The sequence below is a fragment of the Falco biarmicus genome, chromosome 1 (assembly GCF_023638135.1).
Source record: "Falco biarmicus isolate bFalBia1 chromosome 1, bFalBia1.pri, whole genome shotgun sequence".
NCBI classification, from domain to species: Eukaryota; Metazoa; Chordata; class Aves; order Falconiformes; family Falconidae; genus Falco; species Falco biarmicus.
Window position 1 is genome coordinate 93,357,023 of NC_079288.1, and position 15,009 is coordinate 93,372,031.

The 15,009-nt window shown below is 43.5% G+C and overlaps 1 protein-coding gene across 15 annotated transcripts in view; it reads left to right on the plus strand.

Annotated features, from left to right (window-relative positions):
• Positions 1 to 3,983: 3,983 nt before the first annotated feature.
• Positions 3,984 to 15,009, plus strand: part of SLIT2 (slit guidance ligand 2) — a 266,450-nt gene continuing 255,424 nt past the window's right edge. For all 15 annotated transcript variants that reach the window (XR_008819773.1, XM_056326298.1, XM_056326299.1 and 12 more), the window contains exons 1-3: positions 3,984 to 4,740; positions 6,575 to 6,646; positions 7,859 to 7,930. Coding sequence is in view for 14 of the 15 variants with exons in the window: in XM_056326298.1 (XP_056182273.1) it covers positions 4,565 to 4,740; positions 6,575 to 6,646; positions 7,859 to 7,930 (320 nt within the window). In the remaining variant the exon portion in view is untranslated. The remainder of the gene's footprint in view (positions 4,741 to 6,574; positions 6,647 to 7,858; positions 7,931 to 15,009) is intronic.

Sequence of the window (15,009 nt, forward strand, 5' to 3'; positions counted from 1 at the left end):
TTAAGATTTACTAATTCCATGTGTTTTCTCCAGTTTATCAAAATAATTTTGAATTTCCATTCTGCCCTGAAAACTCCTTATATCCCTTTCCATTTTGGTATAATCTATTAATAGTTATATTTAATATTCAATCGGTAATGGAATAATTCAGTGGTATAATAGTCTTAACAGGTTTTTAAAAGAGTCTACTTTCTATACATGTCCAGACTGACCATCAACCATACTCTGAATATAGGTTTTGGAGTGTTTTACTCAGTTAAATGTCCATGTTTCAGCAATTAGATTTTCACTACATTTAAGAAGATTGCTTAAAAGAATGTTAATGTGCATGGTGGCAAATGACCTGCTATTATCATCATCTATCATACATTCCCCTTACCCAGAAGCTAGTTACCTTGTCGAAGAAGGAGACTAGATTGTACTGTTTTTTCTTGATATACTTCTATTGGCCATTTTTCTGTCACCTTACTGACCTTCAGTTATTTACAAATTGATGAGTCATTTGGTTCAGTATCTTTCAGGCGTACTGTCCTTATAAAGCTATAGTGATGCTTGTCGTCATAGAGCTGCTGATGTTCACTGAGCTCTCACAGATGTATCTACACAGCACATAGCTTTGTGCTCAGCTGTCATCACTGTTACCAACCTCAGCTGTGAGTAGCTGCTTTTTCTATTTCCATGTTCCAGATCCTGTTCTGAAGGTGTTACCTATTATTATCAACTTTGATCTCCTTATGCTAACAGTTCTGATCTTTAGCTTTTTGAGTATCCTTTTAGATTACCCTCCAGAGGTGGAATGTTGTACAATGAAATCTGGAGAACAGAAAGCTGCTTTAGCTGCTGTCAGTATTTTCTGAAACGGCTGTAACAAAGTTTTTGCTCTTCCACTGATGAGTGCTTCCATTTGCTTTTCTTTTAACGTATCTTCTTGTTAGAATTTTTCCCCAGCTTCTTCCTCTATGGGAGTATTTTCCTTCATAACTTTGGAAGCGGCTTAAATTAATTCTGCAGGCAACTGAGGCAGCCACCAGGCACTCTGTGGGGCAAGGTTCATGCTGCAGCAATGATACCGTACCATGTCTGACAGAAGGCCTTGTCCTTAGACAATTTCAGAAGTCGGGAGCACTCCCATTGAAGAGTTTAGATCACAAAGAGAAAGTTTCAATGTGCTGGCAGGCAAGGCACTCAGGAAAATCAATCTGAATGAATGAAAGGTATGCTTCAAAGGTGGGCATCTTAAAAATCAATGAACCCCCCAAACAGGAGTAAAAATTGATCTTGCTTGTACTTAGTATACTTCTCTTTGAAAACAAAGTATATTAAATTAAGGCCAGTTTAGATTTTGAATCAGCTCTGCATAGAGTAGTTTAGCAATGCTTAACACATTAAGAATTGATGCAGATTTTCTGAGAATTACTGTATTAAAAAGATTTACTATTTCTTCTCTTTATGTCTTCTGCAGCACTGGGCACATTGCTCATACTTGAAACAAATAAAGAAAAATACTGAATGGTTAAAATTTGTATTTTCTGCTTTTTCTCTGTCTGGAATTATAAGATAAAGGATTTTAGTAGAGGCATGAAAGCAATATGTTAGATTATTTTTTTTTTCCTTTTCTGTTGCTTGTTAGAAACTTGCAAAATCCTTTCTAAATCCTTTGTAAAGACCTGAAACAATCAAATGGGAGGAAAGAGTGAAAAGCATTTATACATGTAAGTTGATGTATTCCCCTTACAGTCACTGTATTCTCCTTCCTGCATCAATCTAAAAACCCAGAGTATCTCTGCATCTCTGTAAGACCTGAGATGCCATTATCAGCATTTGAAAATAGTGCAATAATCATATTTGCTGGGTGTTGTCTAAACAAAAGGATCAAAAAATGGAAGGCTTTTGTAGGTATTTTTAGCAGTTTTTATTTTGGCTCACATTCTACAGTAAGAGAAGTCAGGAGTAACTTTGCTGGCTTCCACTTTAGCAGATTAACTCGGATCTAGAATAGCATTTCTGAGAACAGAATCTGTCCTCTTGGTAACGGGCAAAAAGAGGCAGTAAACCTCTTGCGGGGATTGTGCAGCAGGGACCCCAGGGATGAAGAGACTCAGCTGGACCCAGCCATATGGAAGAAACTATGGACTCCCTTGAGCATTTCCAAACTACACCTTGCTGAAGGCTTAGTCATCCCTACTGGGGGTTGCCATCTATGAAAGACAAATCACTTTCACCTATCGCTGGGGTCTCAAGAGCTGTTATAAACCGCAGGGAACTGGATTTGCAGGCAAAGGAAAACTAAAACCAGCTAAGGCTTTGGGAAGAGCCCGATGCACTTAGGTTTTTTCCTAAGGATGCTGAGGATGCACTGACAGTAAACAGCACTTCAGGAAAATTTATCAGGAACATTGTGTGTATTTAGAATGCAATGTTTTTAGATGGAAGGTGTTTCCTGAACGAGCACAGCAGCGTTAATGCCGCTACTCGACATATTTTAACGCAGGGAATAACACTTGCCCATTTTATTGTATGTGGGAAAATAATTTATGAGCGATTCTGGTGTGTTTCACACTAAAACGAACGCCGAGAGACCCCCCGTTCTCCCGCCGTAGCGACCGCTGCACAGATGATATTTACAAGCGCAGCGGGCGACCCTTCGCGCCCCCCCGCGCCGGCAGGACCCGCAGCAGCGCGGCGGCGGCCCCCGGCCCCGCTCCCTGCGCTCCCTCGCGGGGCGCCGGACACCCGCAGGCCACGGCTGCGGGAGAAAGTCCGCGCCGCAACTCCGCGCTCCGTGCGGCCGAGGGTGGAGAGGGGAGCTCCGCCGCGCCCCCCGGCAGGCGGGGTGGCGGGGAGAGCTGCCTCCCGCGGCGCCGCCGCCGCCTCCGCGCTCCCCCAACTTTCATTCATTGTCGGCGTGGCCGCGCAGCCCCCCGCCCCCGCGGTGGCCGGGCCGGGGCCGGGCCGGGCGGCGCCGCAGCCAGTGAGCGCGGCGCGGGGCGCTGCGGGCGGGGCCGGGGAGGCGCGGCCCCGTGGCCCTATATAGGGCGGCGCGTGGGGCGCTCCCGGCTCCGTGGGAGCGGGGCGAGGGGGCGCCGCGCCGGGCCGGGCGAGCGGCGGCGGGCGCCGTGCGGCCGCGTGGGGGGCTCCGGGCGAGGTGCCGGCGGCAGCTCTCGGGAAGCACTGTCCGCGGGCGGCGGCAGGCACCTTGCGGCGGGGAGGGGAGCGGAGCCCGGCCTGCGTGCGGCGGTGCCATCCTATTGTTCAAGCGGAGAGACTCGGGGTGCGAGGGAAGGAGACGGCGCGTGGCCTCCGTTCCCCCGCTGCCCGTCCCCCGCCCCGTCCCCCTCCGTCCTCCCTCCCGCGCCCTCTGCGCCGGGGGAGCGCCGCCGCCAGCGAACCGAGGGCCGGGGCTGTTGGCACCAGCACCGAGAGCTCAGGTGCACCGGCCGGACCGGGGGAAGGGGCGCAAACCCTTGCCGAGGCGCTGTGCCTCGGCGGGTGCCAGGAGAGGAGGAAAGTTGCTCCCTTTCCTGCAGCAACCCCAGGAGCTGCTGAACTGGCCTCACCTGGAAGGACTGAACAGTTCCTACCTTTCCCATCAGGTGCCTTTGCCGCAGCAAAGCCACGGTATCCGGGAGACCACGGGGAGCAGAATACCACACACACACCCCCCGCCCCTCCCTCGCCGTACACCGCTCGTTATCTGGTCCGTCTCGCCGTGCTCCCGGGATCACAGGAGGATCTATAGCTGTGATCTGTCACCGAGGAGAAGGAGGTCGTGGATGAACTCCCTTGCAGCAGGGCAACGAATCACTTCTCGGCTGCTTATTATTATCGTGCTCTAAGACCAGCCCTTTCCTGCTAAACTTGGCTTGGGAGCTTACAGCAGGAGGGGGCGCGGGGGGTGGAAAGCCAAGCCCAACATCATCTTGTGTGTTTGACTTTTTTTTTTTTTTTTTTTTTCTTCCCCTCCCTCCTCCTTCCGTGAGACAGTTTGATGAATGCCTGCGAGAGGGGTATGATTTGCTGAGGCGCCTCCGGCAGGGCGGTGTGTGCGCGGTGTCAGCCCCGCCGCCGCCCCCCGTGGGGCTGTGAGCGGCCCGCGGCGGGGGACGCGCGTGGGAGCGGCTGTGGCGCTCCGTGGGCGGACGGGGCTTCGCGGCCCCTGACCGAGGGCGCCGAGGGCAGTCACGGCTTCGGAAGGGGCGAGGAGGAAGATCAGTAGCTAGACCAACTCCGCCGCAGCCGGAGCCCGTGGGTTTGCTTCTCCTTCGCCGGGCGCGTGTGAAGACGAGACCCGAGTGCTGCCTCTCCCCGCCACCCGACGGGCTAGCGAGGGAGGGCCTGGGCCCAGCCCCCTTCCCAGCCGAAGTTGTCTTCAGTCGCGGAGCGGTGCCACCCACCTCACTTTGCCGGGGTTGTTTGCTTGGCTTGGCTTTGGATAGACAGGACTTCTCTTTCTCCGCACCCTGAAAGTTGCCCGAGCGCTCCCCGCGGCGAGGAGGAGGGCGGCGCGCCCCGCGCCTCCCCGGGGCCGAGGCCGGCGGGCCCGGCCGGGCGGCAGCGGGCGGTGATGATGTGCGGCTGGGGAAAGCTCACCCTGTTCCTGGGGCTGCTGCTGGCCATGGCGGGCGCGGTGGTGCCGCAGCCGTGCCCGGCGCAGTGCTCCTGCTCGGGGAGCACCGTGGACTGTCACGGGCTGGCGCTGCGCGGCGTCCCGAGGAACATCCCCCGCAACACCGAGAGACTGTAAGTAACCCGACCGGGGCGGCGGCGAGCACCCCCGGCCCCCGTCTCCTGTCAGGGCTCCCGCCGGCGGGCGGGGCACAGGCGGCCCCCGGAGCCGGCCCGGTTTGGGGTCCCGACGCCCTTTGGGGGGCGGGGGTCCGTTCCCTTCCCCTGCTGCCGGCGGTTCCCGTTTCGCGGCGATGCGCGGAGACACGGCAGAGGTGAACGCCGTTTCCAAGCCGCTGCCTTTCATCCCGGGAAGGCGCGGTGAGGAGCGCGGTTCCCGCCGCCTCGGGGAAGCGGGGGCGGCGGGGCGGGCACCGCCGCGGCCCGGGGGGCGCCCCGAGGCGACAGCGGAGCGGCCTTCCCCCCCCCCTCCCCTCCCCGCCATCCCCCGCCGGCGCCCATTTCCCGGCAAACTTCGCTACCGCAGCTCTTTCCCGAGGCGCTGGGGAGGCGGCGGGCCGCGGCGCTCCGCGGGCGCAGGCAGGCCCCGGGGCGGGAGCGGGGGGCGGCGGGGCGCGCTGCGCTGCGCCCGGGCGTGGAGCCGGAGCCCGGCGGGGCTCTGCCGCGGCGCGGGCACGCATCCGCCTGTGGGCGAGGGCGCGGGGGTGCTTCAGCCTCTTCCCCGCTCGCACGGCGCTAAGTTGTGCCTGAACTGTGATCTTTGCCCCCCTCCCCCCTGCCATCCGCTTTTTGGGACCGTTCTGCGCCCTCCGGCTGGGGCATTTTCTAGCCTTAAGAGAGAGCAAGCATGTGGTCGGTGATTTATCGTGTCGGGCTGCCCTTCGGTGGGGTCTCGGGAGTGGCAGAGGTGAACACTTTATTTCTTACTCTAAGTCATTTAAATATTGGTGTGTGAACACACATCTCGAGTGATGAATGCCACTCAGGAAGAGTATCAGGGATGTGTTTCTTGAGGCTTGTGCGGTTTCCATACAGTGGTGTTTTGGCCACATGCGGTATAAACACTCGCAGAAAAAAAACCAACCAACTTATCCCCCCCCCCCCCCCCCCCCCGAAGTAGGCTGCGAACGAGCTGTAATTGTTAGGATAGTTTCTGTGTAATACCGCTTCCTAATGGCTTACCTCAGGAATGGTAAAGTCTGGTTTTATTTGTAGTGATTGGAATTGAGAGAAGTTTGTCTTGACCCCAAAATGTGATGAAAAAGGACCATATAACTTAAGAAGAGAAAGTAGTGCTGAAGCATGAATAGAAATGCCAGGGCCTAAATACAGTTTTCCGTCACTTGTGAATGTGCTTTGCGTTCTGCAGTCAGTGAAGCTTCCTGGGCAGCAAGTGAAGGGTTTAGTTTTCATAAAACCGTTCTTCCCATCACTTACACTCCAAGAGTCTTACACTTCTCGGAAAGCTCAGGTTTGCTATAGGAAGTTAAGACCTATTCTGCCTTTGTGGCAATACTATGGAAATTGAAAGTTGCTTAAAAATGGTGAAAGTTGTCTCAATTGCAGTCACTTTGTTTTTCTAACAGTCGAACAAATAACGCAGCGCATATATATAGATATAGTCGCTTTACTGGTTTTCTAGATGCAGTTATAACCATGTTCAGACAGGTTTTGACTGTTCTATATTAAAGATAAATGTGAGCTTTATAATGGCAGGCAGAACTGACTTTGTAAGGGTCTCTTATTACAAAGTTTGAAACTACTACTTTCAAGATAAACCTTCGTTCAGTCTCTTGGAGTTCAGGAACTCAGTGTTAGTTGTAGGAGTTGTTTGTTGGGTTCATTTACATCTCCTAATTTCTGAAAGTGCTGTGCCCATGAAAACAGAGCAATTTAAAAGTAACTTTTGAATGTTTTAATTTTGCTGCTTATAAATTATTCTTCTTAGGGATCTTAATGGAAATAACATCACAAGAATCACCAAGACTGACTTTGCTGGTCTAAGGCACCTTCGAGTTCTGTAAGTTTTTTTCTCTTTCTATCACTGATAGCTTTTAGGACTGATGCTACAGCTTGTTATAAAAAGCATTGAACTAGTTATCTTTTGGTTTATCAGCTGGATGGGTTATCACTTTTTAACTATTGTGCTACTGCATCTGAACTTACCGTCCTTCCCCCATGTGTTATATGCTGATATAAATAAGTTAGCAATTGTGTTAAATATAATTTGTTTAATTTTTTTTAATCTTTCCTTAAGGTTATGAGAACTTGAGAATTTAATTTTGCATGTATCTTACAACTAAAAGTTGCTAAAATTTGTTGAGTAACTGTTGGAATGACTTCAATATAAGGTTAGGAAGTTTATAGTTCACACTGAAAATGGGTACTCTCAGCCTGAAGTATAAGATAATTCATTAAGAAAAAGTTACACCTTTAGTGAATTTAGAAGCAAGTCTCAGGTGATGGTTATTCTTTTTCTGCAGTTTCTGGGCATAAAGGAAACACTTCAGCAGTGAATTTGAGAAAGGAATGATTTGGTTTGGGTATATTTTTGTAAATACTTTTGTTTCTAGTATTATGAAGCTTTTAAAATTCTGTGGGGTTTTGGTGGCTTTTTTGTGTGTGGGGAATCTAATACCAGGTTTAAAATACTGCAGTATTTACTTAGCGTATTTGTTAAGGCTATTTAATTTGAGCAAGTAGTTGTATAAAATTATTTTCTGTTTCTGTCTGAAACAGAATATCGTGTTATAGTAATTCTTAAGTTTTTTACAAAATTACTGTTACAGTTATAATCTCTGTGCAATCTTTCACTGATGTTTTTTCCCAATGCCACAGTTAAATATTTGTTTTGTTGTTCTCATGTGAGCTTAGTAGCACCTTCATACTGTTCAGCTAGAGTATTATAACTTGCTAAAGAGCAATGATGTGTGTGTGTGTGCACAGCACATTTGCATATGTGTAACTTTCTAACTTGAGACTCTTAAAGTAAATGAGCGAATGTAGTATCTATTCCTCTTTCTTTTATCAAGGATTATTTTTCCCCTTTTTGAGTACATGAGCCCATGTAAAGTGTTGATGACGGGGGTCCAGAAGATTAAAGTGTATGTCACTCTAGAATAAATGTTGTACTGTCTTGATGAGGGTGTGGTTGCCTTTAGATGACTACTGTGAATGCAACAAGTTATCTTAGAGCTATTAAAATTTTTCTATAAAAACTTCTCTATTGCAGTCAGCTCATGGAGAACAAGATTAGCACTATCGAGAGAGGAGCATTCCAGGATTTAAAAGAACTGGAGAGGCTGTAAGTATTTTTAACTCTTAATTACATTCTATTAATTCTATGAATTATTTTTTTTTTCAAATCAGTTTCTGTTAAGGTACTCGAGCCTCTGATTTTTTATTATTTTTTTTTAAACTTGGGACATCTGCCCTTATTGAGACACAAGAGAAACAAGAAATTCTCAAGGAGTATGTATGGGGAGTTGGGGGGGGGGGGGCGGGGGGAAGCTTTCCTAAGCAGTATAGATTTGAAGTGTAAACTGCTGTTATCATGTAGGAAATAGCTTGAATGCTATCAAATATTTCTCCTTTGAAAATACAAGGACTTTTTTCAAACACGAATATGCCTAGAAAAGCCTATTCTCTGAGGTATAGTGTTAGAAGTTAATCTTGGAGATGTTGGATGTTTTATATAGTATCTTAATGGAGGTAACTACTAGGTACAGTGTTGTCTTGTTACGTAGTATGAAAGCAATGATTGAATTCTGCTCCAGTTTTTATACGATTAAAGCTTTTACAAAGGCTTAGAAAAAATATGAACTGTTACCTTTCAAAAAATAATTGGATTTTGACTTTAAAAAAAGGATTGAGTACTGTGGGGAGAGAGGGTGGAGTGGGGGTGAGGGGATCTTGTCTGGTGAAGTGCAAACACCTGCTTGGTTGCAGTAGGGCATAGAAAATTTGTATTTCCCAAAGTGGTTTAGCTCTTTGTAATAGTTGCTTAATTTTCAGTATGTGCCTTCTTATTTTGCCGCATTTTTTTGAAAATGTATTGTACAACTTGGGACATCTGACTTCTTAAATGCAAGATGCTCATGGAAGGATATAGTTTGGAGCTAGGAAGGTCTAAGAATGCCACCGTATTGATGTGTGTTCATGCAGAGGTTTTGAGCAGTGTCTTCATTATTAGGCATCTTAGTTGCTGCAGTTTCATTATATCATCTTTTCTTTAAGCATGCATTTGAGGTCTTGTATAGTTTTTCATTTGCTGCTTCTTTAGCTTCCTAAAAGTATTTCTACTTTATTCCATTGAAAAGCAGCATTGGCCTAAGCATTCTGTTTGTGTTGTTATAGTGGAGCTCTGTATCCACAGCTGCTGTGTGTTTAAAATGAAAAAAACCCCACAAACCATTATGGTTGATTTGGTCATACAAAGCTATTCAAGAGACTTAGTAACCACCAGTGTGATTATGATTATTTCCATAATAGTTGAAATATCATGTACTTGAGATAGTTACCTCATTTTTTTCAAATAAACCAAAGTAACTTTTTGACCTAAAAAAAAAAATATATTACTGTATAGTGCAACCTTTTTTGAGTAATTTTTAATGAGATTGATTACTCCCAGAAATGCATAGCTAGATTTTTTGAGAGTTGTGTTAAAATCCTTAATGCAATGTTTTTTTACAACGTGTTTTAAACTTTGTACAAAGTATAGGGATTTAGTACAGCTTCTCCTGCTGAGGGATATATTGGAATAATATATACACATTCCTAAATTTGATTTATAGGGTATAGCTAAAAAATTAAACAGCAGTGTACTTCATACTGCAAAATTAAGTACACATACATGAAACATTAATAAACATTACTTGTCTGGTGTGTTCACATTTTGCCATTGCCTTTTCTGTGTTTTTTTTATTTATTTATTTGTCTTTTGATAAATCTAAAATCTTTGGAAAACAATAGATGTTTTCCAGGTACATAAGGTACTAGTTATGAAGAGAAACTCTGATAATTGTGGCTACTTTTGCGGGCTATTTTTGTTCACCCTTCAGCAGGCAAACTATGACATTTGAAAGTTTAGTTATTTAGACCTATAAAGTTAGATTCTGTTTTGCCTTCAGAATTATTTTGCCTCTGCTCTGGTACTTGTTAGGGTTTCTTTAATTTGCTGGAATTCAGTAGTGTTAGGTGTGTGGGTGACTTGTAATTTGAATAGATATGCAGGATGTCTTTAAACCGCCCCAGCTGTTGGCTAAGAGCAAATATTTCATATTTGTGAGGAAAAGCTGAGAAAATTCCTCTTGTTTACAACTGCCAAGTCCATCTGATGAAGGCGCATTGTTATCTGACAGCCAATTCATCTCCTTGGGATTCTGAAATTCAAAATGATTTCTCAGGAAACTTGTGAATACTTCCTTCAAATATTTTCTTTTATACATTAAACAGCAAGCACTTTAAAGCTTTTTAAGCTTTTTTTCAGTGTGTAAGTGTAGGATGTCACATTTCTACTGTAAGTGTAATGTGCCAAGCTACTTTCAAAGAATACCTGATGCAGTTCTTTAGTGTGCCAATGGAAGGTGTAAATGAACCTTAGTGTAACTTAAATTAAGTCTATTTGGTTTGTAAGATTGTTTACATGTGATATATCTTATGTTGAAATATCTTGTGCTAGTTCAACTAGTTCAGCTAAAATTCAGCTACAGGCTGAATTTTAAAAAGGGTTCCCTGTAGTTCAGTACTCTCTTTAAAGAAAGTGAAGAACATACTTTCACAGTAGTTTTCTTTTTCTTTTTTTTTGGGGGGGGGGTGGGGGGGGGTGGGGGTGTGAGGAGGCGGGGAGGAACAACAACCCAAAACTTCTCTCTAGGATAAGTAGTGCTTTTGGTATTTTTGGTTTTGAACTAGAATTTCAGTTACAAAATTTTTTTAGACCAGTTACTGTTTTCCAAGAAACAGTTTGGTTGATCAGTGAGTTACTTGTGAATACTTATTTGTACATCTGTTCATGCAAAATGCTGAATATCCTCAGCTCCCTCTAACGGAAGTGAAGACCTGAAGCACCTTGCAAAATTGATCTCTGAGAGAAGAAACTCTCAACCTTTTCTTCAGAAGGGAGCTGCTTAAGATAAGATTTGATTAAAGCTATGTGTACCTCTGGACAGAAATGTTTTTCCTATGCTTTAGTAAAGCAACAACAAATCTTAGTACACTAGATACATGTAGTAGCATGTACATGGAGCTATTTAGACCTAATATGCCCTATAATGGGAATTTGTATCACACCAGTGTAACTGTAGAAGTGCAGTGGAAACCAAAGCCACAATAAATACTCCTGTAACAAGTGACTGTTGCTACAGCAGCCCTGCTGTAATTTTAAAGTAGAAGTGTTCAGTTAGGAATAAATGATCGTATAGTAGCACCTACTACATAAGAACTTGGAGGGAAAACAAGTTGGAAACTAACAACTTTAAGATACGTTTTAGGTTTGTGGAAACTTTAGTTGCTGGAGAGTCCCTGGTGAATCTGAAGGTGATTTTGCTATAAGCCTTTTAGCTGGATACTTCCAGTTAAATGTGGGTATGTGCTGCAGTGTTCGTGTAGTTAGTCTCCAGCAGTCTCGTTTGAAGGCTCAGCTCTTAAGGGGACACTAGCTCTGGACCAAAGCAATTTGGTACAATACTGCCTGAGCTAGTAAGTCTGCCATGAACATGGCTTTCTTTTCAGCCTGTTTCTTCAATGGCTGAATCACATGGTCTGCTGTGTTGTGTAGATACTGTCTGCTGAAACAACCCTCCTTAAACTTCAATATGTACAGCCCATTTTTCAGTCAATGGAACAACTTGTACCCTTGTGTACATCTTGAAGCACTGTCAAAAATTCTTGGATTAGTTATGGTCTTATCTGTCCTGTATTTAACATCTGCAAGACTTTCTATATTAACTAGTAACCTGTATGATGAGCCCATGTTCCTATGTGTAGGGCCACTGAAGTGTATATGCCCGTTCAGTACATGGTAGGTACCATGAAAGATTGGGATGTGACCTGTTGTCTGAACCTCTTACATAGATCAGTCATGTATCAGTGGTGGGTTTCAGTATACTTCGTGGCAGGAAGGGAGAAAGGGTCAAAAGGGGAATTTCCACATTTAAGAATTTCCAGAGGCCACTGTTTTCTATGGGAGACAAAACCTTTTAAAATGATTCCTAATGAGAATGTGATATTAAACATTTGCTTCTTCTTTCTTTATGAAGCTGGTATCTTGGGTGTGATGTTGACAATAGTTTGAAATAGTGTCTTAAGAAAACAAGATGAAGATAACTGAAAATCTCTTTCTGAAAACTAACACTATTACTAGACACACATTTAAAAAATTACTTTTAAACAGAGTAGTCGGCTGTTATCCCTGAGACCACCTTCTTCTGTGGTGTTGTGCCTACTGTTCTGTCTCTCATTGTTTTTGCGAGCTATTGTCATCTGGAGGGAAGCATAAAATTTGGTTGAAGACAGCTGCTATAGACTGTTGAAACAGTTCTATTATAAGCTACTTAAGCCTAAAACTTCCTTACAGTTCTTTGTATTCCAGAAATACAATGGAGTCAGGTTTTGAAGGCTAAATATACTCTTCACTTGTTTATGTAGCAGAGCAGTTACCTTTTCATTTAGGAAATATTTTTTTTTGCTGCCAGAAACATTGTTTTTAATCGTAATTTTTCCTAATATTCTATGTCTAGTGGTTGAGATGCCAGGTATCCTCATTCTAAGGCTACACTAAACATCCAAAAGATGTCAGGATAGGAAGAGTTTACAGCAATCATTCGAAAACTACCCACATTTTTCTTCCTGTATTTGTGAATAATCCATTGAGGCAGTAGTATGCCCCTAAAATGCTAATTTGGAGTCTGATTCTGCAGACATTTACCATGTGAATAACGTGGTTTGCATGAGTAGTCCCACTGATTACTCTTGTGAAAAAAGTTACTTGTGTGGCCTAATAAGTTTCCAGGCCAAACCCCTACACTTCTGATACTTGAATTAATGGAATTTATATCTAAAATGTTTATTTATTATCTTAATAGTTCCAAAGAGATATCTATGCAGACTTAAAAAAAAAATAACAAAAAATCCCCAAAACAAAACCCACCAAAACCCAAACCCTATGAAACCTATTTTGGCTGGAAACTAGCATGGAGGTAAAATGTTACTTTCACAGACTCTAGAACAACTGCAACTTCTAAGTTAGTATCTGAGCTAAATATTGAATGTCCTCCCTCAATACATCCCAAAAAAACAGCCCCCCTGAGCTACATGGTGTACATAGGCTGAAATCTTGAGTTCAAGAAAAGAATGCTGTAAGGGTTGAACATCAAGTTGGTACTTGAAACTGAAAGCTATCTATGTTGTATTTTCATGTTTCTTACAATGTATTACTGAATGATGGAGAAGAAAATATTTCAAGAATTAAATGTTTTATTACAGTTCATGCATTTTTTACATTTTTACAATGCACTTCTAAAAAAACTGAAGGATTGCCTGTACTTGGTATTTATTGGGGCTCCATCTCCACAAGTACATTAAAACAAGTTCCTAAAACTTAAGATGAATAGAGCTTTTACTTAGCATACTTACAAGTGTTTGACTGAGTAGTACTGAAAGATACTAAAATGTTGTGCATGCTGTGTGTGAACAACTTGAAATTTACATGTGTCGCAGCACAGAAGGAAAAGTATGTTTCAACTGCATAGTTTCAAGGAAAAGTTTTTTCAACTTAGTAAACAAGTACTATACGGCTTTCCTTTCTGGATATAAATCTACATGTGAAACTGCAGCTTCTGCAGCAAGGGCTTAATTATAACCTCTATATAGGAGTCGATCTTTGTCAAAGATATTAAATGGGATTTAGTAGAATGAAGTGTGGTTTAGTTGTATTGTACATAATACATGGTTAGCTTTATCTGTCTGGGCTCTAACTTAGTCTGATACATGTGGTAAACTATTACGCTATATTAACGAGTTCTGAAATTATAAAACCAAACCTCACTTATGAGTTACCATGATCTAGGAATATATGGTGTTTTACAGAGCATCTCATCTTAGAAAGATATGCATAGCAGCATGGACTAAGAAATAAAATGTTCCATCTCTGAAAACAAATACAGCTTGTCTGGGACAATATTGCTCACCAGGCCTGGGCATTTTTCAGAGGGAATTAGCAGTTGTTTCAAAATAGACTACATGAAATAGTATTGCTCTTTTTGTCTAGTCTAGGAAAGGGCCACACTGTACTATGTATATGTTCTTTCTTAGGGTGCAGACTTACTGTATCGCTGATGGGATTAAACATGCTTTCCAGAGATTTAAGTAAACCTATGTGCTAACTTTTTGTTATGTATTGGTGTGGCATGAGATTGCAGTTTTATTTCAATTATTTGACTAGCTCTATCCATAAAATGTAAATTCCAAGTAGGAAAAAAGTAACTCTTTAAAAAGAGGAATAGCAGGATTTTTGATGGTTCTTTAAATGTGAGCTGTGTCAATAAATTAATTCCAGAATAATCAGTTTGTCTGAACTTCCTTCTGGGTTTTGAATCTCTGACAGAATGTAGCCCTTTCAATTGCAGAAAAGGTGTTAAAAGCCCTAGGTTTCACTTCTGAAGAGCTATGCGATCAAAGTTCAAGAGCAGGGGAAAAATGGAAAAATCTGGAAGAAATGCTAAATGTTGCCTATTTTTATGATGTAGTTTTGCAGCTTTAACTGAAACAAAATCTGTTGTTCCCACCCCCAATTTACAGAGACTTAGATGTGAAGTTTAAAGGCTAATGCCGAAGTTTAGAACCCCTGGTGAAAAATGCAACATTAGCAGTGGAGTCAAGAGTTCTAGGAATCATTTGTTTCACTATCATAGCTAAAAAAGCAGCAAATAAACATCTTGTTGTGCTTGACTATAGGTAGTCTTGATGAAAGGAGCTTTTTTTAGTGGCAAGACCTTGTATTATGTATTGTGGAAGTTGTACTGAGGTCTTAGCATGGTTTCTTAGCTTTTTAACTAGAAGTTAGTCTCCAGTTTCTTTTCTTGCTGGATCTTGGTGTTCATTTGATGTGCAAGTTCATTACTGAAGCCTGAGAATTAATTTTTCAGTTGGGGCGCATTCAGAACAGTTTCTGGCTACTGCAGCCATGAAGGTGTAGTTTGGACTGCCTACAACCTTAGGTACTAGTGCATGTGCTTGTTTTTTAAGGCTACTTGATGTTTTGATTTTCTGCCCCTTCAAGCATTGATATTTAATCACCTGTCTGGCTTCGGTCTGAATAGATGAGCATTTGAAGGGTTAATACTTTCACACATGTGTGATAGGTAGTGGAAGAGTTCAGGTAGA